The sequence below is a fragment of the Zalophus californianus genome, chromosome 6, assembly GCF_009762305.2.
Source record: "Zalophus californianus isolate mZalCal1 chromosome 6, mZalCal1.pri.v2, whole genome shotgun sequence".
Lineage (NCBI taxonomy): Eukaryota > Metazoa > Chordata > Mammalia > Carnivora > Otariidae > Zalophus > Zalophus californianus.
Window position 1 is genome coordinate 111,927,081 of NC_045600.1, and position 24,314 is coordinate 111,951,394.

The 24,314-nt window shown below is 44.6% G+C and overlaps 1 protein-coding gene across 6 annotated transcripts in view; it reads left to right on the forward strand.

Annotated features, from left to right (window-relative positions):
• BBS4 (Bardet-Biedl syndrome 4) overlaps positions 1–23,813 on the forward strand; it is a 58,717-nt gene extending 34,904 nt beyond the window's left edge. For 2 of the 6 annotated variants that reach the window (XM_027570818.1, XM_027570817.1), the window contains 14 exons: positions 1,231–1,310; positions 4,873–4,936; positions 6,327–6,438; positions 7,408–7,480; positions 11,591–11,644; positions 12,934–13,061; positions 16,154–16,208; positions 17,140–17,208; positions 18,213–18,365; positions 18,466–18,637; positions 20,255–20,351; positions 21,271–21,412; positions 21,950–22,151; positions 22,850–23,813. In XM_027570818.1, coding sequence (XP_027426619.1) covers positions 1,231–1,310; positions 4,873–4,936; positions 6,327–6,438; positions 7,408–7,480; positions 11,591–11,644; positions 12,934–13,061; positions 16,154–16,208; positions 17,140–17,208; positions 18,213–18,365; positions 18,466–18,637; positions 20,255–20,351; positions 21,271–21,412; positions 21,950–22,151; positions 22,850–23,004 — 1,556 coding nt within the window. In that variant the 3' untranslated portion in view covers positions 23,005–23,813. The remainder of the gene's footprint in view (positions 1–1,230; positions 1,311–4,872; positions 4,937–6,326; positions 6,439–7,407; positions 7,481–11,590; positions 11,645–12,933; positions 13,062–16,153; positions 16,209–17,139; positions 17,209–18,212; positions 18,366–18,465; positions 18,638–20,254; positions 20,352–21,270; positions 21,413–21,949; positions 22,152–22,849) is intronic. The other 4 variants (XM_027570819.2, XM_027570822.1, XM_027570820.2 and 1 more) reach the window with 3 other exon arrangements.
• The last annotated feature ends 501 nt before the right edge of the window (positions 23,814–24,314 follow it).

The following is a 24,314-nucleotide window of genomic DNA, read 5'->3' on the forward strand; positions in this document are numbered from 1 at the left end:
TTATAAATTCCATTGATACTCCCTATTGTGTTCTGGCTCCACTGGCTCTAGGTCACAGCAAGCTTTTTTTCCTTCCTATTATTTTATGGACCTGTAAGTCTTAGGTTTTCTGTTAATGTATCTTTTAAGGTTATGGAACAAATGATTACAAATAATTAGAAATCATTTCCATCTTGTTTCCTGCTGTATTCTTTCTTTTACATTTTTAAAAGGGAATATTTCAAATATGTATTAAAGTGCATAAAAAAATACGAACCTCCATATACTCACTGGCCAGATTTAATAAATAAAAACATTTAGTCACGTATCATTTAGAGATTTTTATTTTTTTGAGAAATTAAAGCATTAAAGATCTAAAGTTTCCCCCCCCCCTTTTTTTAAGAGGGGGGTGTGGAGTGGCAGAGGGAGAGGGAGAATCTTAGGCAGGTTCCACACCTAGTGCAGAACCCCATGTGGGGCTGGATCCCACGACCCTGAGATTATGACCTGAGCCAGAATTAAGAGTCGGATGCTTAACCACCTGAGCCACACATGTGCCCCTGAAGTCTCCTTTTTAATTTTCCTCTCTCCCCCTTCCTCACCACTGTTCTGAGGTTGGTGTGAACCCTTTTCTTTTTTTTTTACCCACAGAAAAGTAATTTCTTAATGAATTTTTACCCATATTTTTAAACTTTTGAATTCAAAGGAATAGTAACTCATTTTGTGGTTTATCATAAATCATTTTCAGTGACTCCAATAGATTTTTTTGTCATTGTCACCTTCTCATTCCTGGGTAGCAGTATAATGTTTTATCTTCCTATTGCTAGGACTGTGTTTATTTTTGGTCCTCTGATCTATCAGATGGGACATTAACTGTGTTATGTATTTTTTTGTTGGTAATATTCCTGAAATATCCTTTAGAGAGTCATCTTATTCACCTTCAAGAACCAGGGAGAGAGAAAGAGAGAAGAGACAAAGAATGATTTTATTTTTTCAGGCCAAGTTATGATCTGGGAAACTGACATGATAAGCCACAAAAACTGAGGAGAAGCATATAGTCAGTGTGTAATAGGACAAATATCTCTTAGTTTAAAAATCTATACATTTTTGGTGTATGATATTCTTGTGGGCAGCAGCATGAAGAATTTAATGTGATACTGCAGTATGCTTGTAGTTAAATGTGAGCACAGTGCTTAAGGAGAAAATCTAATAATGATGATGTTGTTTGTTTTGTCAAAATATGCTGCCCAGCTCAAGAGTTTCCGATTTTGGAGAAGCAGAACTGGTTGATACATCTCCACTATATCCGGAAGGATTATGAAGCATGCAAGGTGAGCAATTGTAATGATAGAGACCACGAGAGGCAGGCTTTGTTAGGCAACTAACAGAGTGTGTCACACAGATTTGTGGTGGTTTAAATCCCACTAATAATGTATGAGTTCCTGTTTCCACACACTTTGTGTATTGGGAGCTTTTGCCATGATAATGCTGCTTAACAACCTCAAAATTTCAGTGGCTTCCAACAGCAGACAGTTGCCCATGGGTCTTCGGACTGGCTGTGGCTTGGCTGGGTCTGACTATAGGCTGGGGGTCAGGTTCAGGTGTGTCCCGCATGTCTTCTCATTTTAAGACCAGGGTGAAGGAGCAGTTGCTGTCTGGGACTTGTTGGTCCTTGGTGGATGGCAAATGTTCAACACAGCATAGTATTTAATTTTTTGATCTCTGGATAGGTGAAAAATGAAATTTCATTAATTGTCTTATTATGGTGAACTTGATCATTTGTATATTTAAAAAAACTTTGGGGGTGCCTGGGTGGCTCAGTTGGTTAAGCGACTGCCTTCGGCTCAGGTCATGATCCTGGAGTCCCGGGATCGAGTCCTGCGTCAGGCTCCCTGCTCGGCGGGGAGTCTGCTTCTCCCTCTGACCCTCTTCCCTCTCGTGCTCTCTCTCATTCTCTCTCAAATAAATAAATAAAATATTTAAAAAAATAAAAAAAATAAAAATAAAAAAACTTTGTATTTCCTTTTTCTCTAAACTGTATCTTTGATACATATTTGCTGACAGACAGTAGTATTAACATGCCAGATATATCCTTCATATTCTTTTTGACATTTGGAACTTTGTATGCCTCTAAGGCTGTGGTTTTAAATTTTGAACTGTGGCATTTGTGCCTGTGGCAACACAGAACTAGCAATATTTAGTACCAGCATGAATCTTAAAAGGTTTCTTTCCTGCTGTGATAGGATCCTTTTCTTGTTTCCCCTTTCCTTTTTTGACAACTTCTTCTGTTTCCTATTTTTGACTTCTCTTCCTCCTTTATTTCTTAAGAGTTGGGGATGTTCCTAGGTCCTATCCTTGACCATTTTTTCTCTGTGCATTTCATACATTTCCTCCTGGTCTTCAGACCAAGCTGATACTTACTGATGCTTCACAGGCATTTCACATTCAGCTTTTTGTGTAGCTGAATTTATGTGCTTTCCTCCAAACCTATTCCTTCTCTTGTACCCTATTGCAGGGATAGGAACCATCTGTCTGTGTCAGAATCCCCTGACCCATTGTCCCTAATACAGATAATCATTACGTTCTGGAGAGCCTTGTCTACTATCTCTTGAAATTGTCCGCTTTCTTCTTTCTCCAGGCCTTAGTTAATTTTTCATTTTTGTTTAAATTAATGTGAGGATTCTCACACCAGTCTTGCCTCCTTTCCATCTGTTTTCAGCAGTTCTCCAAAAATGACTTTTCATTAGGCAAGTAGAATCAGGTTACTTCCTGCTTAAAACTTACAGGATTCTCTCGTTGCTCTCAACGTTTTTAGCATGGCATTGAAGACCTTTTCTCCCTGACTCTTAGCCACCTCAGCTTCTCCTCCAACCCCTGCCAACACAGGATTTTAAAACTGTTGATTCCAGAAAACCTTCCTTGAGTCTCTAAGTTAGACTCAGGTGCTTGTTCTCTGAACTCCTATCTCATACTGAGCTTAACCTGTCACAGGAGGAAGGTAGAGCCTGTATTTCACTATCAGAGAGCCCTTGGCATCTGCAATGATGCCTGGAAATCTTTTCATAATTTTCCTTAGCTTGCCTGGATTCTAGATAAGGGTTGGCAAGCTTTTTCTGTAAGGAGCCAGATGGTAAATATTTTGGGCTTTGTAGGCCACAGTCTCTGTTTCATATTCCTCATCTTCTCTTATTTTTTTATAACCCTTTAAAAATATGCAAACTACTCTTAACTTGGGAGCTTTACAAAAACAGACTGTAAGGCTCAGATTTGGCCTGTGGGCCATAGTTTGCCAACCCCTGTTCTATAATAAGTAACCACAAGAGAGTTGAGATTTTAAAAAAATTCCAGACAAACATTATTAGTAATTATTTGTATCCTGTAGATTGCTTACATATGCTCCTTGCCCATGTCTACCTTTTCTTTTCTTTTTTTTTAAATTTTTAGTTTAAATTCAATTTAGTTAACATATACTGTATTATTAGTTTCAGGGGTAGAATTTAGTGATTCATCAGTTGCATATAACACTCAATGCTCATTACATTAAGAGCCCTCCTTAGTGCCCATCACCCAGTTACCCCATCCTCCCACCTTGCTCCCCTCCAGCAACCCTCTGTTTCCTAGTTAAGAGTCTCTTATGGTTTGCCTCCCTCTCTGTTTTCATCTTATTTTATTTTTTCTTCCCTTCCCCTATGTTCATCTTTTTTTTTTTTAATTTTTTTAAGATTTTATTATTAGAGAGAGAGCACAAGTGGTGGGGAGGGGCAGAGGATGAGGGAGAAGCAGACTTCCCACTGAGCAGGAAGTCTGATGCGGGGCTCCATCCCAGGACCCTGGGATCATGACCTAAGCTGAAGGCAGACACCCAACTGATTGAGCCACCCACGTGCCTCATCTTTTTTGTTTCTTAAATTCCACATATAAGTGAAATCATATGGTATTTGTCTTTCTCTGACTTATTTCGCTTAGCATAATACCCTGTAGTTCCATCCACATTGTTGCAAATGGCAAGATTTCATTCTTTTTGATGACTGAGCACTATACATACATGTGTGTCTATATATATATATATATATATATAGACACACACACACACACACACACACCACATCTTCTTTATTCATTCATCTGTCAGTGAACATCTGCGCTTTTCCCGTAGTTTGGCTATTGTGGACTGCTGTTATAAACATTGGTGTTCAGGTGCCCCTTGGAATCACTATATTTGTATCCTTTGGGTAAATACCTTGTAATGCAATTGCTGGGTCATAGATAGCTCTATTTTGTAACTTTTTGAGGAACCTCCATATTGTCTCCCACAGTAGCTGCATCAGTTTGCATTCCCAACAGTGTAAGAGGGTTCCCCAACCAACATCTGTTGTTTACTGAGTTGTTAATTTTGGCCATTCTGACCAGTGTGAGCTGGTATCTCATTGTGGTTTTGATTTGTATTTCCCTGATGCTGAGTGAGGTAGAGCATTTTTTCATGTGTCTGTTGACCATTTCGATGTCTTTTTTCGAGAAATGTCTGTTCATGTCTTTTGCCCGTTTCTTGACTAGACTTTTTGTGTTTTGGGTGTTGAGTTTGATAAGTTCTTTATAGATTTTGGATACCAGCACTTTATCTGATAAGACATTTGCAAATATCTTCTCCCATTCCATAGGTTGCCTTTTAGTGTATCCTGATGAAGTCCCAATAGTTCATTTTTGCTTTTGTTTCCCTTGCCTTTGGAGACGTGTCTAGCAAGAAGTTGCTGTGGCCGAGGTCAAAGAGGTTGCTGCCTGTGTTCTCCTCCAGGATTTTGATGGACTCCTGTCTCACAGCCAATGTCTACCTTTTCTTAAAAACACTTAAAGACTCCGAACTACTACTCAGAAGTATTTTTCTTCCTCTTTCAGGCTGTTATCAAGGAGCAGCTTCAGGAGACTCAGGGCTTATGTGAATATGCTATCTATGTCCAAGGTAAGACATGTATTTCTTCTCTTCTTGCTAGAGAAATGAATACTTTACCTAGATTCTGAAAGAAGAGCAAACTACCTATGAATGTTCTACAAAGGTCTTACTCAGTATTATGTTGTTTGAAATCAGAACAAAATTCTTGCGTGGGATTTGACGTCAGAAATGACAGATTCTATTAAAAAAATTTGCTGCTGTCCTTCCCCCCCCATTCTCTGTAGTGTCTGGCTAGTGTTTTCAGAGTGCATGTTAGGGTCCCTGTCTCAGGCAGCAGCTTCAAGTACAGAAGGCGCTTCTGGAAGGGCTTCTTGTAGTCAGGCTAAAAGAGATGAGGAAAGGCTTGAGGATTTTTTATAAGGGTGTTAAGATGAAGGGAAGAAACCTAGAGGTATAGAGGGTAAAGCAGAGAATAGATGAAATTTATCTATGGATAAACCAAATATAGGAACCACTGACTGAAATTTAACTCTTTAGCATCTTTAGTTTTTCTAGGAACTTTCCTTTTGATTCTTTGGTGTAAATGAATGGTTTTGTTTACCACTCATGGATTGGTAGCCTTCAGATTAATATACAATTTTCTGACATAATTTGTAAGATATTGACACATCTAGGATATCACGGCAAAAAGAAAAAAATGTTTTTTTATTCCCAATATTAATAAGTTCCGGACTCGCAGTGCCTCATAATACTTAAACATGTAAATTCTTCTAAAAATTACTGATTCAGTTTGGTTGCTATACTGAAAGCCAAGTCCAAAATGTTAGTTCATTCGCAGCCAGAATCTCCTTGATTGTACTTTCCCTGTTTGGGTATACTCTGGAAACAGCTGGATGGAGGCAGCTGGAAGTCTGGATTATCATGATGAATAGAGTATTTGATGGGGAAGCCCAGGAATGTCCTTATTTTTTTTTTTTAAAGATTTTATTTATTTAAGAGAGAGAGAATGAGAGAGAGCGAGCATGAGAGGGAAGAGGGTCAGAGGGAGAAGCAGACTCCCTGCTGAGCAGGGAGCCCGATGTGGGACTCGATCCTGGGACTCCAGGATCATGACCTGAGCCGAAGGCAGTCGCTTAACCAACTGAGCCACCCAGGCGCCCCAGGAATGTCCTTATTATGAAGAATTTGTGGGATAATTTTCAAGGCACGTGGTTATCTGCATGGTAGATGCTGGGAATGGAGTAGGTCGGTTTATCTTATTAAAAAAGTTTTAGATCATTAACAACTTCGCTACTTGTTTCAGCCTACCTGAGGTTGTATCTGATTGTGTTAAGGTTAGAATTATCCAAAGGATTTCTTTGGTATGATTTCTTAACTTCTTCTTCTCCAATTTTTCTGATACCAGACTCTGTTCTCCCCAGAATGTGATGATTTTTTCTGTGTTTCTGTTTCTTGGCAGCATTAATACTTCGCCTGGAAGGAAATATCCAAGAATCCCTAGAACTCTTTCAGACGTGTGCTGTTCTCAGCCCTCAGTGTGCTGATAACCTCAAGCAGGTGGCCAGATCTTTGTGAGTATTTGCTGCCTGCAAGCCCCGGGGCACTCCAGAGAACACTGTAGAATGCATTCTCAGGCAGAGGCTCCTTCTGGCAGCCTGATCAGCCTGATATATAGAGGGAGAGTTGCTCAATGGGATTCACTTTGAAGAGTGGATTGATTTTGAAATTTGAGAAAATGAGTTAACAATGAGTATTTCAAACATTGTGTAGTGTAGTGTGATGGGGAAAGACTGATACTGTTTATCATACAAATAGTGACATCTTGTTCCCTCAGTCCTCTAATCTTACTGGCAACCCGTAAAATTTCTTTCATCTGCTGTTCCAACACGTAGTATAATGCTTGACATAGTAAGTTTTAGTACGTGTTTGTTGAGTGGATGGCCTGACAGTTCCTGGATATAGTCAACCTCCAGTCTTTATACGTTGTTAGGTACACTGATAGTTTTTCTACTCTGGAGCCATAGTGTCCATGGAGTTCCCATCCCCACTTTCTTACCTGCTGTCGTTCATACTTGCACTGTCTTTGCATAGAGGCCCGGATTGCCCTTGCCTCTCTTTTAGAACTGTGATCCAACATCAAGGCAAGAGATTTAGTCTTGGAAGGGAAGGGGCTGTCCCTTAAGTAGATGGTGATGATGAATGCTGGCAGCTCTTGCTTAACTGGTATATATATTTTAGCTTGTTTCTTTTTTGTTCTACATTTGTGGTACATTGCAGAAAATAAATTACAGAAGACTTTCACTAAAATTGGTGTAGAGTGAGACCAAGACCCTGGGACAGCGATCAGTGCAGCCCCTACCAAAAGAGCTTCTGTTATTGATATATGCCAGCCTCATTTGCCAAAAGAGCACAGCTAGCTAATAGGGAAGAGGCTTCCAGAATTCTCGTCTGGATAGAATATTAGTCAAATGAGGGACTAGTGGAGTTAGTCCTGTAAAATCTTTGAGTTAATAATTAAAGAAAATGTATCTCTTCCACAGATTTCTTTTGGGAAAACATAAAGCTGCCATTGAAGTATATAATGAAGCAGCTAAACTTAACCAGAAAGATTGGGTAAGTAGAGAACTTGAAGTTCTTTGTTATTAGTGACATGCTAATGGTTCCATTTGTCATATGGCTGTCTTTTGTTATTGCTACTGAATACCTACATGCCCAAAATGTCTTTATTTTATCCTCACATTTCATTGATGATTTAACTAAGCATAAGATCAAAGTCATGTTGCCTCATAACTTAGCAGACATTGCTGCCTGGTTTTCGGGCAGTCTCTTACAAGTCTGATTCTTGTTGATAACTCCACTTTCCTGTCTAGAAGCTTTGAGGATTTTTTCATTGGAGTTCTGAAATATCAGTCATCGTTGTCTAGAAGTGTTTCTTTTCCCCTCATCTGTAGACCCTCAATTGGCTTTTCTGTAAGGATCTTTACCCTATTTTGGGTCAGGGAAGTTTTCTTTGAATAGTTCTTTGATTTTTTTTTTTCTTCTCCATTATCCCTTTGTATCAGTTAGGGATTATAACTGCAATAAAGATTCTGACTAAACATTGGCTTTATCAATTAGGGGTTAATTTTTTCTCACGAAACTGATCCAGGTGAGTAGTTGTCAACATTGACTTGGTGGTCCAAGGATGGCTGAGGCTTTTTCTTCATGTTCACAAGGCGTCTGCTGCAGCTCTAAGATCACATCATCATTCCAGGCAGGGAGAAAAAGGAAACAACAAAGAGAAAAAGACATAGCCTATATTAGGAAAGTATAGCTTTCCCAGAAATCCCCAACAGACTGCCACTTGTGTGATATCATCCATCCCCACCCCTTTAAGGAAGGCTGGGACGTGTAGTTTTTACGTTGGACACATTGACACTCTAAACAAAGTTAGGGTCTTTTAGGAAGGACAACAGGGAGAGTGGATATTAAGCAGCGGCATGTGCCACACTGTTTTCCACTGTATTAAACATGTTCTGTACTTGTTTCCTGTGGCTCTTAACTTTCATCTCACATATTCCTCCTCCTTGCCTTTTTGCTGTACATTAAGGGACATAGCCTCTCCATGTCTCTGACTCTTTAAGTTTTGTTCTGCCTTCCAGAATTACCTTTTCTTCCTCTCTTTGTTTTGGTTCTTCTTTCTCAGGCTGTTGATATTTTTCAAGTAGCTGAGGACTCTTGGAAAGACCCATTTCTATCTGTGAAGGATTCGATTGTTAGTACAGAGAGCTAGCATGGATTTCCCTGCAGTTCTTATGGCACTATTATTTTTGAGAAGTTTCAGTTTGCTGGCCACTTTTGTAGGTCTGAAGACAGAGCTGCCACCAGGTATTTTATAGCTAAAGGCCAAAATGAAGCCACAGATAAGGGAAAATTCATTTACTCTTTCATTCATTTAGTCATTCTTTCAACAAATGAGTGTCTGCTACATGACAGGCACTGGGCTGTGCCTTGGAGATGTGAAGATGGATTGGTGGATTATGGAACAATCAACTAGAATAGGAAATACAGGAAGGAAGAGCAGTTTTGGGAGAGGAGGATGATAACCAGTCAGAGCTAAATCCTGTCTTTAAGATCGTGGACATGATGGGTTTTAGCTCCTGGTAGGGTATCTAAAGTGAGATGTCTCCAGTGCATGCCTGGATATAGAAATCTGAAACTCAGGTGTATTGGGCTAGAGATACCCATTTTGGAGTCAACAATATAAAGGTGATGATTAAAACGATGAAATTGGTTGAGATCACTCTTCAGTGAGCTGAGGCTGGAAGCCAAGAAAAAGTGTGGAAGGCCTGAGCTGAGGAGGAAGAGAGCCTGTAGAGGAAGACAGGGAGGAAGTGGAACAGGAAAGCTCAGAGTCACACGGGGGTTATGAGAGCATTGGTTCATCTATCCAGTTGGTTGAAAGCACTCATTCTGCTATTACTCACTTGGGATAGCCATTCCATTAGCGCGAGTAGAGGTGGTCATGCCCTGAACTGCCACTGTGTCCTACTTGTTTCTTCAGTTCCTGTGGCCACAGAAGACCTTGTAGCCCTACTTTCTTGGACTCATTCATCAGAGCATTCCACAATGCGGCTGCAGCAGGGGATAATAATTCCTCCTGGTATCTCATTTGACTTTTGGAACAGCTCTGTTCAGTAGGGAGAATTTACCTGTTGACCTGAGAGGGTTGAGAAGCTGAGGATTTGGCTAGCTGGGGTGACTTGCTGAAGGGGGCATAGTGAGGTGGTGGCAGAACCAGAGCTAGGACTCAGGCCTAGACTCTGAGATTCCTCACTTTAGGCCTGTGATTCTTCCACTCTCCGGCTGTCTTTTGCAGGATGTCTGCTGGATTCCCTCATTCTGTGAAAGACACAATTTAACTCTTATTTGTTCTGTTTTCCTTTTCAAATTTCCTTTGTCATCAGTTTGTTTGAGGGCTGTTGCTGCTGCCTTCTCAAGTAATATCTGTGGGAACAAATGATTTTTAAAGAGTTAGGGGTTAGTTAGCTTTAGGGCACTTAAAGGGCAAGCATGGATACATTTCTCCTCTCTAGCTCCCTGTGTACATTGTTAAGGATAAATGGAAAGGACACAAGTTTTGGAGGCGGGCCTGAGTTCAAGTCCCAGTGCTTTGCAGTGTGTGGACATTATTTGGATTGTGATTTAAGAAAAAAATTTGTGGGTTTTATGCTTCTTGAACATGACTCAATGTCTGATATAAGCAGTTATTTTTTTTTTCCAGGTATGATAATGGTACTGTAGGTCGGTTAAAAAAAAAAGACCTTATCCTTTAGAAATACATAATGAAATGTTTGTGGATGTTATGCTAGCTGGCATTTTGTCAAGTAGTGGGGTAGATGGGAGTATGGATTGGATGGTTGTTGGGACAGAGTGATGAGTCCATGGTGTTTCTGTCTACATTTATGTATAGTTGAAATTCTTCTGAAGATTTAGACCTAAAAAAATCCTAGTGCTGACACTTTGTCTCAAGTTAGGCAAACTACTTAACCTCTCTGACCTTCAATTTTCTTCTCTCTCAAATCAGAATTGTTATACCTGTGTTTCAGATTTGCTGGGGAAATTAAAGTAACATATATGAAAGCCATCTGGCATAGAGCCTGATGTGAAGTAGGTACTCCATCAATGATCCCTATTTTGTTATTTTAGGAGACTTGGAACACATTTTAAACCATTTGTCTCTGAGCCCTGGGGTCCGTGTTTTGCCAGACAGGGACACTTCTGGGTCTAAATGTGCTTCCACACCTCTCCACTACTAACAAAAAGTCCTCACTGTTTCCATAGAGCACCTTCTTTGTCTGAAGCTACTGCTAATAAAGGGAGATTCAATATAAGGGAACTTGAGAGATTCTATAGAACTCAAGGTGAACTAGAACTGGAAAGCTGTTAGTAACCAAGGTAGCTACTCTGCATTTCTGCTTCAGTTTTTTCTTTTTGTAGGTCAGCAGTTGGCAAACTTTCTGTAAAGGGCCTAGTGAGTATTTTAAGCTTTGTGGCTTCATATAGTCTCTACTGCAGCTACTTAACTCTAAAGTTCTAGTGTGAAAGTTCTGTAGGCATTGTGTAACAAGTGGTCGTGGCTGTGTTCCAGTAAAACTTTATTTACAAGAAAAGCAGAGGATGGATTTGGCCTGTGGGCCAGGGTTTGTAGACTTCAGCAGATTGGTTTCAATGACATGTATTCTGCCTCAGTGGCCTCCAGATGCTGTTGTCAGTCCCCGAGTCCACACCACCTGGTCAAGTCCCAGATTCCTAGGAGAAGGAATCTAGTTGGCGCGTGCGCGCGCGCGCGCGCGCGCGCGCACACACACACACACACACACACACACACACACACACACACACACACTCACTCACTCTCTTAGGGGTGGAGCAGGGGCTGTGGGCAGTGTCTTCTGAGAGGAGGGCAGGGGGCAGCTCTTAGAGAAGGCAGGCCTGGGGCTGAGATCCAGGAAGATCACCTGTTCATTCTGATTTTATCTCTTATAATCTGAGTTTTTAATATTAAAGAGCCCATTTTATAGAATTAAATGTATTTAAGTATGAAATCTAGTAAAAAACTACCTGTAGTGCCACTTAAAATGTAAGCTTTGCCAGACAGTAACCGTCTGGATGCCTGTCGTGTCATTCCGATAGTAACTGTGGGGTTTACACCTGTGCTGTCTTACTCTCTTCTGTGTGTAGGAGATCTGTCACAACGTGGGAGTGTGCTACATTTATCTGAAACAGTTCAGTAAGGTACTGTGTGGGGTGTGGGAGTGGTGGTGGCAGTCGGGCGCCGGGCTGGGGAGCCCACTGAGGGTGTTTGCTGCAGAGGTGCCACTGCTCGTGGTGCGTCATTCCTGAGAAGTGCTTGTAGAGATCTTGGCAGCAAAAATTGAAAGTGCCATACATTTATCCCGGTATTTATTCTCATTTTTCATCCATCTGCTTTTTTTTTTCTTTTCTGATTTTAGCAAGAAAATGACAAACTCTAGAAATATTATGAGGGAATTGTAATTGAATCGCTTCTCTCCTCTCTTCTCTTCCATCCCCACTGTAATTTTCCAGTATAGAAACAAATGTTCAATAAAACTTAGATATCAAAAAGTGAACCCTTAGGTCTTAAAAGTGTAATCATGACTGTGTGAGCTATTTTAGGGTCTGACGGCAACTGATTTAGTTTTTAAGGTTATTGGAAATGAATTTAAGTTTTAAGTGGATCTGATTTCTGACAGTTACTGTTTTTAACATTATTTTCCATGTAAGAACTTATATTTTTAATGGGTCTCCTTAGGTTTCCTGGGTAGTGTTATATGCTTGCTTAGGAGAGTTTTCTCCTCAGAGAATATTCCGAGCAAGTACATTTCTATTCATAGGATTATTCTGAGACACAGGAAAGGTGGGATTGGTCTTTGGTCAGACCTGTACTGAGAAGAAGGAGAATTATATTTTACTGTGAAGCTAACAAATATAATACTTGACATTGATATAAATACTTGTTGAATCAATGAATGACTTAAAGCCCTTTTGGTCATTGATTAGAATAAAGCTCTTCCAGGGCAAGGAATTTGTTTTGTTAGCTCTCATATCCCTAGTACCTAGAACAGTAGGTACTCAATGGATACATGTTGAGTGAATAAAGGAGAACAGTCCGTTCATTCATTTATGAAAATATTGGTGAGGAAAATGAGGTCCACCCTGGGGAAGGCTGTGCAGTTCATCAGTGGTGCAGCTGGGATCAAATTCAGGGCAGTGCTCTATTCTGTACTACGACACTCCTTTGAAGCAGAAGACACTCATAAAGGTTAATCATCATGTATAAAAAACTCGCACGTGGCTCCAGAGGCAGACACCTCATGTTGCCAGCTATTGTGTCATCAAGCAGTTTTGGTATGTTGTAGTGTTTTTGGGTAGTAGGGGCTGTTCGCTGAGATGTCATGTTCCTGCCTGAGTACAGCAGGAGCTCTGTCTTTACAATAGCCACACCAAGCCATTGTGCTTTCGTGGTAGTGATTTGGTTCTCTTTACTCCATCAATCTTGTTAGGCACAAGACCAGCTGCACAATGCCCTCCATCTTAACAGGCATGATTTGACTTACATAATGCTGGGGAAGATCCACTTGCTGGAGGGAGACTTGGACAAGGCCATTGAAATCTACAAGAAAGCAGTGGAGTAAGTATGTCTGTTTTCTTTAAGGCAATGAGAAAATAAATGGGAGCAGACATAGGAACCCTCAAGCTTAAGACTGATTACGGATTACCGTGATGGATTACTAGTTACATGAGTAAAGCTCAAGCTAAGGTTAGAAGCTCCCAGTGGCTTGCTTACATAAGGAAGACTTGTGTTTCTCACCTATCAGTATGGCTAGTCTAGCCTAGCTGGACAGTTCTGCTCCGCAAGATCAATCAGGGATCCAGGTTCTTTATTAACCCGCCATTCCTTCAGTTGTTGCCTTCACCTGCATAGTTGAAGCTGACTTAATGTGCTATCCATGTTTCAGGCTGTGGTGAGGAGCGGTGGTACAGGAAACTGCTGAGTAAGCAGCTCGAAGTAAGGTTTTAATGGTTTAGAAGTTGCACACATCATTCCTGCTTACATCCCATGGTTCGTGAGGTGAAGTGGCCACTAGCCGCAAGGGAAGTGGGTACACACTTGCTCAGGAGGAAGGAGAGGGTAGATTTTGGAGTCAGCTGGTAGTCTGCCATTGTGGTTTTAAACTTTATAGCAGATCTTGTTTCCGGAGACATTGGAGTCAGAAATCTCCTGATTCACTAATAAACATGTGGCGTTTATTAACATGAGACCAATACCTTGTTTTGTTTTTTGTTTGTTTGTTTTTTTTTTTTTAAATATCATTAGGGTAGGCCAAACCCCTCTTGATAATGGAATGGACTGGCTTTACCAGGATGGTGTTCCAAGTTTCTTCTCCAGGGACACATACTATCTTGTCTTTTTTGTATAGGGTCTTGTTTGTTGTAAGTGGGATAGCTGTAGCAAAATGTCTCGTTTGTTTTGTCACTTAACAGGATGTGTGGCCACAATGTATTATTCCTGATAATTAGTCTCTGAACTAAACTTAGATTTCTGTTAATTACCTTTGTCTTCTACCACAGCAGTCACTTTTCTGGTTATACCAGTCATAACACTCTTCTGAATTTTCTTCAACCACATTTTGTGTCTAAAAAGACATAAAAATCCCTTGGTTTGGGACAGGTGGGTGGCTAAGTCGGTTCACTCATGATTTCGGCTCAGGTCATGATCTCAGGGTTGTGAGATCAGGCCTCTCGGGCTCCCCACTCAGCAGGGAGTCTGCTTGAGAGTCTCTCTCTGTCCCCCTCCCCACTTTGTGCTCTCTCTCCCCACTAAAATAAATAAATCTTTAAAAAAAAAATCCCTTGATTTGTTAAGAGGCTAAATTTATAGGGACAAGTAAGAAGGAGCCCATGGAGCATATTTTAAGCATCTATGGTGCTGGGTGGAAGGAAGCTTTCTACCTTTTAAAGTTGTCTCTTTGAGATTAGCTCACAGAAATCTGGAGGGTGACATTCTTCCAGGACTCATCAAGGACTTAAGTCAGTATAATTCCCAAGGGAAAAAGGGGACAGCTGAACATTTGGAACCTCACTGAGATTGGAGACCATTGTTTATGACCCATTGCTTTGGAGATGGTAGTCATGTTTTGGTGGGAGCCGAGGGGGATGCCACCAAAATCAGGGAAGTTACGTAATTGGTTTGTGGGTGGGAGGTGATCAAAGTGGGTATTTATTATGGCAGAAAGTGAAGGGCAAATACTCAGTTGAACTGAGTAAGCTCTCTTTGGCCAGCTCAGGCTTCCTCTGGCTGGGGCTTTGGCCCCTTTGGTCTGGTCTCCCCATAGGTAACCAGTGCCCTACTCGGTCCTTAGAAGCAGGAGATGCTGTTCCTTGCCTTTTGGCATTTTCACTATTGAAATTGCTGATGATCCTACAGACAGAACATCTCAGCTCAGTGTTGCTTAGGTTTTGTGACAAAGGGAAGGATCAGTGAGGGATTGGGAAAGCAAATCATCTTTTTAAAGATTTTTTTTTTTAAAGATTTTATTTATTTATTTGAGAGAGAGAGAATGAGAGACAGAGAGCACGAGAGGAAAGAGGGTCAGAGGGAAAAGCAGACTCCCCGCTGAGCAGGGAGCCCGATGTGGGACTCGATCCTGGGACTCCAGGATCATGACCTGAGCCGAAGGCAGTCGCTTAACCAAGTGAGCCACCCAGGCACCCAAGATTTTTTTTTTTTTTTTTTTTTGACAGATATAGCACAAGTAGGCAGAGCGGCAGGCAGAGGGAAAGGGAGAAGCAGGCTCTCTGCTGAGCAGGGAGCCTGATGTGGGGCTCGATCCCAGGATCACGACCTGAGCCGAAGGCAGCCACTTAACTGAGCCACCGAGGCGTCCCAAGCAAATCATCTTTTATTTAAATCAGTGTTTACTTACCAAAGCCAAAGGCTAATTTTTCCCTTGAGCTGGTTTGTGTCTTACCTTTTTTTCGTTTGGCTATTTAGTATGGTTTTTTGTTTAATGTGGCGAGCAGACCATTAGGGCCGTTGGGATCCTAAACACACAGAAAACTCTGCTGGTACTGTCAGTACAGTGAGGCCAGAAAAACAAAACAAAAAAGCCCCACAAACCTACGAGAGGGAACTGGCTACAACTGTGTGTTTTAGACGGACTTGATTTATGGAGCATCGGTCTTTTAATTGTATCCGTAGAATCAGGGACAGTCACAGAGAATATTCCATAGGTGGTTCTTAGGACTTTGGCCCTAAGGAAGGGTCCTGACAAAGGAGTCTGGATTCCAAGTCCCATTTCTTACTTGCTGAGCAATCCGTCCTGTAGCCAGGGTTGAGAGGACCACTTTTGTTTTTTTTTTGTTTTTTTTTTTGTTTTTTTTTAGATTTTATTTATTAGAGACAGTGAGAGAGGGGGGGAGTGGGAGAGGGAGAAGCAGGCTTCCCGCTGAGCAGGGAGCCTGATGCGGGGCTTGATCCCAGGCCCCTGGGATCATGACCTGAGCTGAAGGCAGACGCCTAACGACCGAGCCACCCCGGCGCCCCGAGAGGACCACTTTTGGAGGAAATTCCCAGATCACCTTCAGGAATTTTCACGGGGAGTAGGAGGCACAAGAGTGTCTCCAGGTGCAGCACGAGGATGCGTCAGCAGGCAGGGGTCTTGGTGTCTCATACACATCTTGTTTCCCTCTGAGCGCACTCTGTGGGTCTCTGTGTTGCAGGTTCTCACCAGAGAATACGGAACTTCTTACAACTTTAGGACTACTCTACTTACAGGTAATGAGAACTCTACTCATTCATGCACTGACATTAGAAATGCTTTTGGATTTGTGTGGATTGTTGCGTCCCTGCACTCTGAGTTTACTTTAACACATTCCACTAAAGGTTGTAGGAAGCACGTGGACCTTACTGTCTGCATTTGATATTCTTTGTCTGCTAAAGGAATGAATTTTCTGCATTCAAATCAGGCAAATAAGTCTGTTCGAGGCTACTGCAGTTCTAATTCTTACCCATGTAAGGAAAGGGCAGATATGAGAAGTAACTTGGGGGGCCGGGGCTGGCATCGTGTTGTTGTGGGATAAGCTGTGAGGCAGCGGAGCACCGGCAGGGCTGGGGCCGGGGGCCATTTCTGTTGCTGCTTCTGCCCAGCCAGGTGCTACGGGAAAGAGAAGGAAGAGCTCTAGAATGAGAAGTCTCCTCTCCCCTCCACGGTTTTCCCACATGTGAATGGCTTTCTTTTAGTGCCTCCACTTCTCTCTACCAGCCTGGCACCCCTGAGGCTGTCTCCCTGCCTGCTCCCCTCAAGCTCCTTAAGTTCCCTGCACAGCTGGTCCACCAGCTCTGCCTCTCCGGTGGCCTTTCTGTCTCTTTTGTTTTCTGGAGCTTACTCCTGGGCCTTCCTGGGCTTTGGCTTGGAGGCTGGCCCCCTGGCGGGTGAGGCTTACCTGCCCATGTCCTGCCGGGGAGGCATCAGTGCGGAGTATAGGGGCTCCCGGCAGATGAAAACTTTGACCTTCAGGGGACAAATCAACAAATAGGGGGATTTTTAGTTTTCTTTCTTTTTTTTTTTTTAATCTGGTCTCTTGTAGCTCTTTTTTTATCATGACAACCAGAAAGCCTGGGTGTTGCTGTTCGGGGCATGGTTGGCCAGACTCCTCAACTGCTGTCTCCCCGCTGATGTAATTCTCTGGTTTGCTTTTTCTCCAAGCTCGGTATTTACCAGAAGGCATTTGAACACCTTGGAAATGCACTGACTTATGACCCTACCAACTACAAGGTATTGCACGTAGGCGGTCAAACCCCAGAGCCTTCACACAGACGCCCCCACTGCCGCCAAAGCTGACCTGGCCCTAGAAAGCAGAGCGGACACCTGTGAAATTACCTGCTTCTTAGAAAGATAATAAACAGACATGGCCTTTCTTTTTTGAACATACTGTAAAGTGTTAGCGCTGTGCTGCTTATTTTCTCCAAGCGCACATTTGCTGTCACGGGCCTGTCTGTCAGGCAGACAGTGAAATTGTTACGCCAGTGAAGGTCCATGTGTTACTCAGGAAATGAGCAAGGTCTCTACAACTGCTCTCCGAGGAGATTCTGGTGAAGTGACTTCTGGGTTCTTAATGAATTTGCGAGGACAACTCTTGTCCAGATAGGACTCTGGGGCTGAGATCGTGCAGTGGATGGATGAACGTCATGGAGGATGAGATGCAGCAGAAGGGGCTTTGACAAAGGGTGCGGACCCGGTCCTGTCCCTTCTGTCACGGGAGGCATGGTAGGCTGATCCCGCCAGCTCCCGCCTGGGCGCCTTTCCTTGGAGAAACGAGGGCTGGGCTGCAGAGGCCTCCAGCTGACCCCCCTGGGTGGTGCCAGAAGGAGCTGGACCTTAAGTGGCCAGACAGCAGTTTCTGGGTTGTCAGGAGCACTTGGGGTACCAAGTATGGGCTGTGGGGAACAGATGAAGGCCGCTTTTACTGCAAGGGCCTTGACTCTGAGATACTGACTTCCTGGACTAGAAGTAGGAAACAAATGAGTCAGGGCAAGTCACTGACATTTTATCTTTTCTTTTTCTGTACTGTGCCAGAGAAAGCCACAGTGGGTGCAGGGACATTCCTCCCAAGCATCTGTCCCGAGAGCTTGAATATATTTTCTGTGGCCCTGAAAAAGTGTGTATGCCCTGTCCTTGCTGATGGGCCTGCTGAGTATCTACACCCAGGACAACCGCTTCACTGTGACAGCCTTTGGGGAATGGCTCCATTACTGGCTTTTCATGTCCTGTGTTTTCAGGCCATCTTGGCAGCAGGCAGCATGATGCAGACCCACGGGGACTTTGATGTTGCCCTCACCAAATACAGAGTTGTAGCTTGTGCCGTTCCAGAAAGTCCTCCGCTCTGGAATAACATTGGAATGTGTTTCTTCGGCAAGAAGAAATACGTGGCAGTGAGTGTCTCCCCATCATCCTTGTTTGTGTTCATACAGGCAGTTCCTGGGGCTGCCAGCCTGCCCCAGCCGCTTATCCGGTGCCCTCTCTCCCCCTCAGGCTATCAGCTGCCTGAAGCGAGCCAACTACTTGGCTCCCTTCGATTGGAAGATTCTGTATAATTTGGGCCTTGTCCACCTGACCATGCAGCAATATGCGTCGGCTTTCCATTTCCTCAGCGCAGCCATCAGCCTCCAGCCAAAGATGGGGGAGCTCTACATGCTCTTGGCTGGTAAGAGACATTTGTGGGGAGAGCCCCTCTGTAGTCTGTGATGACGGAAAATGATCTAGAATTACGAGGCCAGTGGTTAAATGTCCCGTAGAAGCCAGTGCCTCGCAGATCCTATAGGAGCCTAGTTGAGTGTCCTGGAGCTTGAAAAAGAAGACAGAATATCTGGTTGCTTCTAGCCTGGGGGCATTTCACTTAGAGACCAACAGGTTAAATCAAGATCATCCCTAGTTCATCTTTTCCCAGTTTTCCCTGACTTGACAATTTATTTACATATATAGAGAGAGAGAAAAAGAGAGTCCAACTAAGTTCCAGATACCATTGAGTGTTAAGAGCTTGGGCTTTAGGAAGGGTCCTCCTTCCACTGAGTACTGGTTGGATCTCATAGTAGAGGGGGAGGATTACATAATTAAATAACCAATGAATATTAACTATTGGTTTTTTGTCATTACATAACTGGTCTACTATTATTAATGTGAGTGTTACTAAAACATTAAAGTACTGACTAATTTCTGGGGGATATTTCTCCACATACTAGACTTAACTAAATGTAAGCCTGAAAGCACTTTTCCATATTCTCATTGACAGTGTGTGCTCTTCAGGTGGGTTTTTTAAAATCATTATTGTGGGGCTCTTACTTATAAGAGGAAGGTTGCAAAAGCAAATTGAATGGTGGTTCACTGGGGGTTGCCTGAATATGGAGCAAGCTCTGTTCTGATGGGGATGCAGGAATGGGAACAGACAGCCCGACTGTAAGGCATGAGCAGCGTTCTGACTTCCCAAAGTAGAGATGGCCTTCACACTGCATTCTGAAGGCTTGGCTGGAACTCACCGGCAAGGCGTGGCTGAGGAGGTGGGAGAAAAGGTGTGCGGCCCGGAGCGGCCGTGTGGGCCCTGCCCTGAGTGGCAGTTCTGTGTGGAGCGCAGTGCAGGGGGTGGGGTGGGGTGGGGGGTGGGGTGGGTGGGAGAGATGGTCTGGGGCCACCTCACGGACCGCACGAGCGGAATGCCTTTGGATAAAGGACTTTGGTCTTTATCCTAGAGGCCGAGGTTTTCCAACTGTATTCCTAGACCGCTTACATGCCCGGTGGAAATGACGCATGGCTGGTGGGGAGGTGGAGTGGGTCCGGCTTCCAGACAGCTCTGTTTTGCTTTGTTTTATAGAACAGGCTTCCAGAAAATACTGATTAAAAAGGAGACTGTGTTCTGTTGCTAAACAAAAGTTAAAGATCAAGGTTTTGGGTGACAGAGAACCAGTGAGGATTCTTAAGTCAGGTGGTGACATGGTCCGATTTGTTTGTAAGTCGGGGCGACCTCTGGCAGCTTTGTGGCAAGTGGATGGAGGCACATGGGGACCTTGCTGTGGGGATAAAATGGCAAGCCTGAAACAACTCGCACCTGAAGAAGGGCGGTGTCCGAAAAGAAAGCGCAAAAAACAGGATTCTCGAGACGTGGCCACTGGCTGCCTGCAGGGAGGGGCCGTCCGAGCCGATGACGACACTGGGGCGTCCAGGCTGCGCGACTGCATGCCGTGGCTCCATGAGCTGAGAGGGCAAGGGATGGGCTGAGTGAACGGTGGCCTTGAAACATTCCTTCTGTTTTCTACGCTGGGCTATCCAGCCGCGGTGCCCACTTTCTTTGTTGCAGTGGCCCTGACCAATCTGGAAGATCCAGAGAACGCCAAGAGAGCCTACGCAGAAGCCGCCCGCCTGGACAAGTAAGCTGCTCTGGCGGGAGTGGTAGCGGGGTGGGCTGGACTCCCCGAAGCCACCAGGTGGCGCCACAGCCCGGGTGTTGCTCTCAGAGGCCTAACTGCGAAAGCCAGCAGGCCTTGGCACAGGGTAGAGAAAGTGAGGGAGGGAGACTGACTGACAGCCATGGGTGGATCAAGGGGGTGGTCCCTCCCCAGGGGGTCACTGCAGGGCCCCAACTGCTCCCCAGGATGGATGTGAGATGGGAAAGGTGACTGGGGGACCTTCACTGACAAGGTGGGCAGGAGGGGTGGGTGAAGGGCTTCCGCTAGCCCAGACCACAGGGGCCCCTCTGCCCCACTCATTGCTCTGCCCCGCCCCCCCCAATCTGCACTTTGATTTACCTTCCTAACCGCTCTGTTCCCTCCTGCTTTGGTTTTAAATAAATATTTTGATGGTGAAAAAAAAAAAAGCTGGAACTGACGTGGGCTCTTTCCGAGAAAATGTTTCCAGCCCTGAGTTTAGCAGTCGGGGCCAGAGGAGACGGCAGTGGGCTTGGGCTGCTGACGGCCATGGGCTGGCTGGAATAGCAGATGGGACTCTGCGCTTAGTTTAAGATAAACCTAACTCTCCTGGGATTCATCCTACCGGTGTCTGCCGGGCAGCAGGCTAGGGACCCCTGTTTTCAAGCCTGCCCGGGGAGGGGGGGGCGCTGTTGAGGGCTGGGACGGCAGACTCGCTCCCACCACCTCCTGCTTGGCTGGTTGGGCAGTTGCGGCCGTGATGCTTCTCCAGAGGTCCACACAGTATGTGTTCTCACCTTGCTGTAGAATGGAGAAGTCTCTACTTAACCAGTTTGTGCCTGGTTTTTTTGTGCAACGAGAAGGATCTCTGAATGAGCACGGTTGCAGAGCCTGAGCCCCACAGAATCCCTCTTTGCCACAGGTGTCAGCCTTTAGTGAACCTCAACTATGCGGTGCTGTTGTACAAGCAGGGTGAGAAGGAAGGCGCCCTGGCCCAGTACCAGGAGATGGAGAGGAGCGTCCGCCTGCTCAGGGACAGCGGCTCGCTGGAATTTGACTCTGAGGTGTGTCCTTTATTAGCTTCCAGGAGGCTGGCTGGGGACTTCTGAGCCAAGCCCATATACTCCGAATACAAGGTATCCGAAAGGTTCATGCCTGTTTCAGCTTTGAGGTTCCTGGCAGCATGAAATCTTTAGTCATCGCCTGAGGAAGAACTTTCCCAGAAGAAAGTAGTAAGGGGAGATTCAGGCTGAGTTATGTTATTGATAGAATACAACTGAGTTGAGGTCTGTGTCTCCTTGCAGCTCCCTCCCACTTCCCCTCTTACAAGAAAGGCAGGAGTTTAGCCCTGTAGCGCACTGACCTTGGATCTTCGGGTTCTGAGACCCTGTATGTATTCCTGTGCCATCCACTAGGGGGGATCTGTATTCTCTGCTCTTGGAGAAGGATTTCCTTGCAATAAATGCTTCCTCTCTCAAATACTGGTACCGGCAGACACGATTTCAGCTAAACTCCCAGGTGGAAGGCCTAGGAAGAAGTAGGTAGGCTTGTCTCTGCCAGTGATATCTGTGATTCTTTTTTTCTTCCCATGTGGGCACTAGATGGTAGAGATGGCTCAGAAACTGGGAGCTGCCCTCCGGGTCGGGGATGCACTGGTCTGGACGAAACCAGTTAAAGATGCCAAGTCAAAGCACCGGACCACTTCAACAGGCAAAGCTGCCGGTGTCCAGCAGCCTCTGGGCTCTAATCAAGCTCTGGGACAGGCGATGTCTTCAGCAGCTGCACACAGAAAGCTCCCCCCAGGTAGGAGGCTCCTTGGGGGTACAAGCCACACGTGCCAGCAGAGAGATGACAGCTTTAAGTGAGGCTCAGACTCAGAACACGTCTAAGTAGTGTTTCCTGGAAGGGGAAAAAAGCCATAAGCTGGCCAAATTGGCACTTGCTTTCTTAAGGCAAGTTGTGCAGTAGGGAACAGCGACTGGGAGGCTTCGGTGAATGGTTAAAACACAGGGGCTTGGGGCGCCTGGGGGGGGCGCTCAGTTCGTTGGGTGTCTGCCTTTGGCTCAGGTCGTGATCCCGGAGTTCTGGGATTGAGCCCCAAAACATTGGGCTCCCTCCTCAGTGGGGAGCCTGCTTCTCCCTCTGCCCCTCACCCTGCTCGTGCTGTGTCTCTCTCAAATAAATAAAATTATTAAAAAAAACCCCAAAACACTGGGGTTTAACACTATTCAAGGTTAGCAATAGACGACAGTACCTTCTGTTACGATAAAGTGGGGAAAATTAAAGCAAGACTACATAAGTCAGCATGGGGGCAGGTAACTGAAGATTTTTCTCAGTGAGTCTTTGAAGGCAAAGTGGACTAACTTCATAGCTGCAAAGATAGACCACAGTCCCATTGGTTCTAGAAGATATGGGGTTTCTTTTTTAAATTTGACAATAAAAACCATGATTTCTTCCAGAATTGTGGAACTGAGAACTCCCACTATTTGTTTTGTTACTAGGTGCTGGAGGGACATCCCAGCTCACAAGGCCACCGTCTCTGCCTCTGGAGCCAGAGCCCGCTGTGGAGGCACACCCAGCTGAAGCATCAGCACCAAGGAGAGAAAAACAGGAGGAGGATGACCCCGGAGTAGGGGTTTCTTCGGTAAGGATGTAGCAGGTTAGGAAAGGTCATGTAACACAGGCAGCAAGGTGGCCAGTGTGTCCCCTGGACACCAGGGGACGCGGAAGTGTTATGATGATCGCAAGGAGCCTGCAACCGACTCGGCCTCCCGTTAGCCCCGTCAGCCTGGAGATAGGAGAGGGCCCAGACAGGTCCTTTAAGAATTAAGTGCAAGGCTCATGGCTCTGTGTTTGTAGCTCCAAGAGCCAGCAAGGCACATGATGCTGTTTGCTTTTGAAATGACTTCGACCTCCTGGATGACTGACCCCTTCCTTTGTGGAAGGAAAGTCTGAGGCCGACCTCTGCTCAGGAGCCCTGTTACGGTGAAGCCTTGGCTTAGCTGAGGTGATCCTCAGGCTGTGGGGCTTGGCAGCCCTGAAGGCAAACACAGATCTTGGATTAGTAATCCAGCTCTAACAGCCTAAATTTAAGGGGAAAAATGATGAAAAAAACCTATATAAATCGAGGCCCAGCCTGTTGGATATTCCAGCTGCACCTGTCCAAGGGAATCCCAAACAAGTCCCTCTGTCTTGTTCTTGAGAGACGTCAGAGCGTATGCAGAGCCAGATCATGTCGGCAACGATGAGAAGTAGGAGTGAAGGGCTGGGCTAGTATCAGCACCAAGAATGAAAAGGAAAAAAAGAGCTTCTTAATTTTTACTTAATCAGTGATACCCCTGGCCAGATGCTATCAGTACATCATCTATATGTCCTTTTTAGAATAAAGATTATGTATCATCATCCCTTTGGGGAAAGTTGTTAAGTGTAAAAAGAAGAGATCACAATAAAACCTTTTTAAAAGAACCTGTGATCACAGTCTTCTCTTACCTGCTTCCAAAACTAGTTTGAAACCAGAGAAGGCACCTCATGGCCAAGTTCCTGTTAGTGCTCGCACAGCTTCTGCTGCTGCCCTGACGGATGGGGGGCCAGCAGTTTGCACTTAAAGTGCCCTATAATCACCAGAATTTGAAGGTGAGGACAGAGCTATTGCCAAACTATATGAAGGAGTTTTTTATATTATGACTGGGTCTGTTTTGACATTGAGGCAGCAGCTAAGTGAGCAGAAAACTCTGCGGTTCTGGGGGTCTCAGAGATACCCGACAGCGTAGCGGCAGCAGGTCCCTTACCTGGCGGCAGGTTCGTGGCAGACCTGGGGTCTACCCCCTGTGCAACTGAGAAAGCTCACCTCTATCTCGGTGTGGGGTCTAGTGTGCCTGCAACTGGAAGGTCTTGGTGAAAAATAATAAGGGTATAAACTAAGAGGAGGAGGAGAGGGGGCTCTGGGAAAGATTTGGGAGGTCAAGT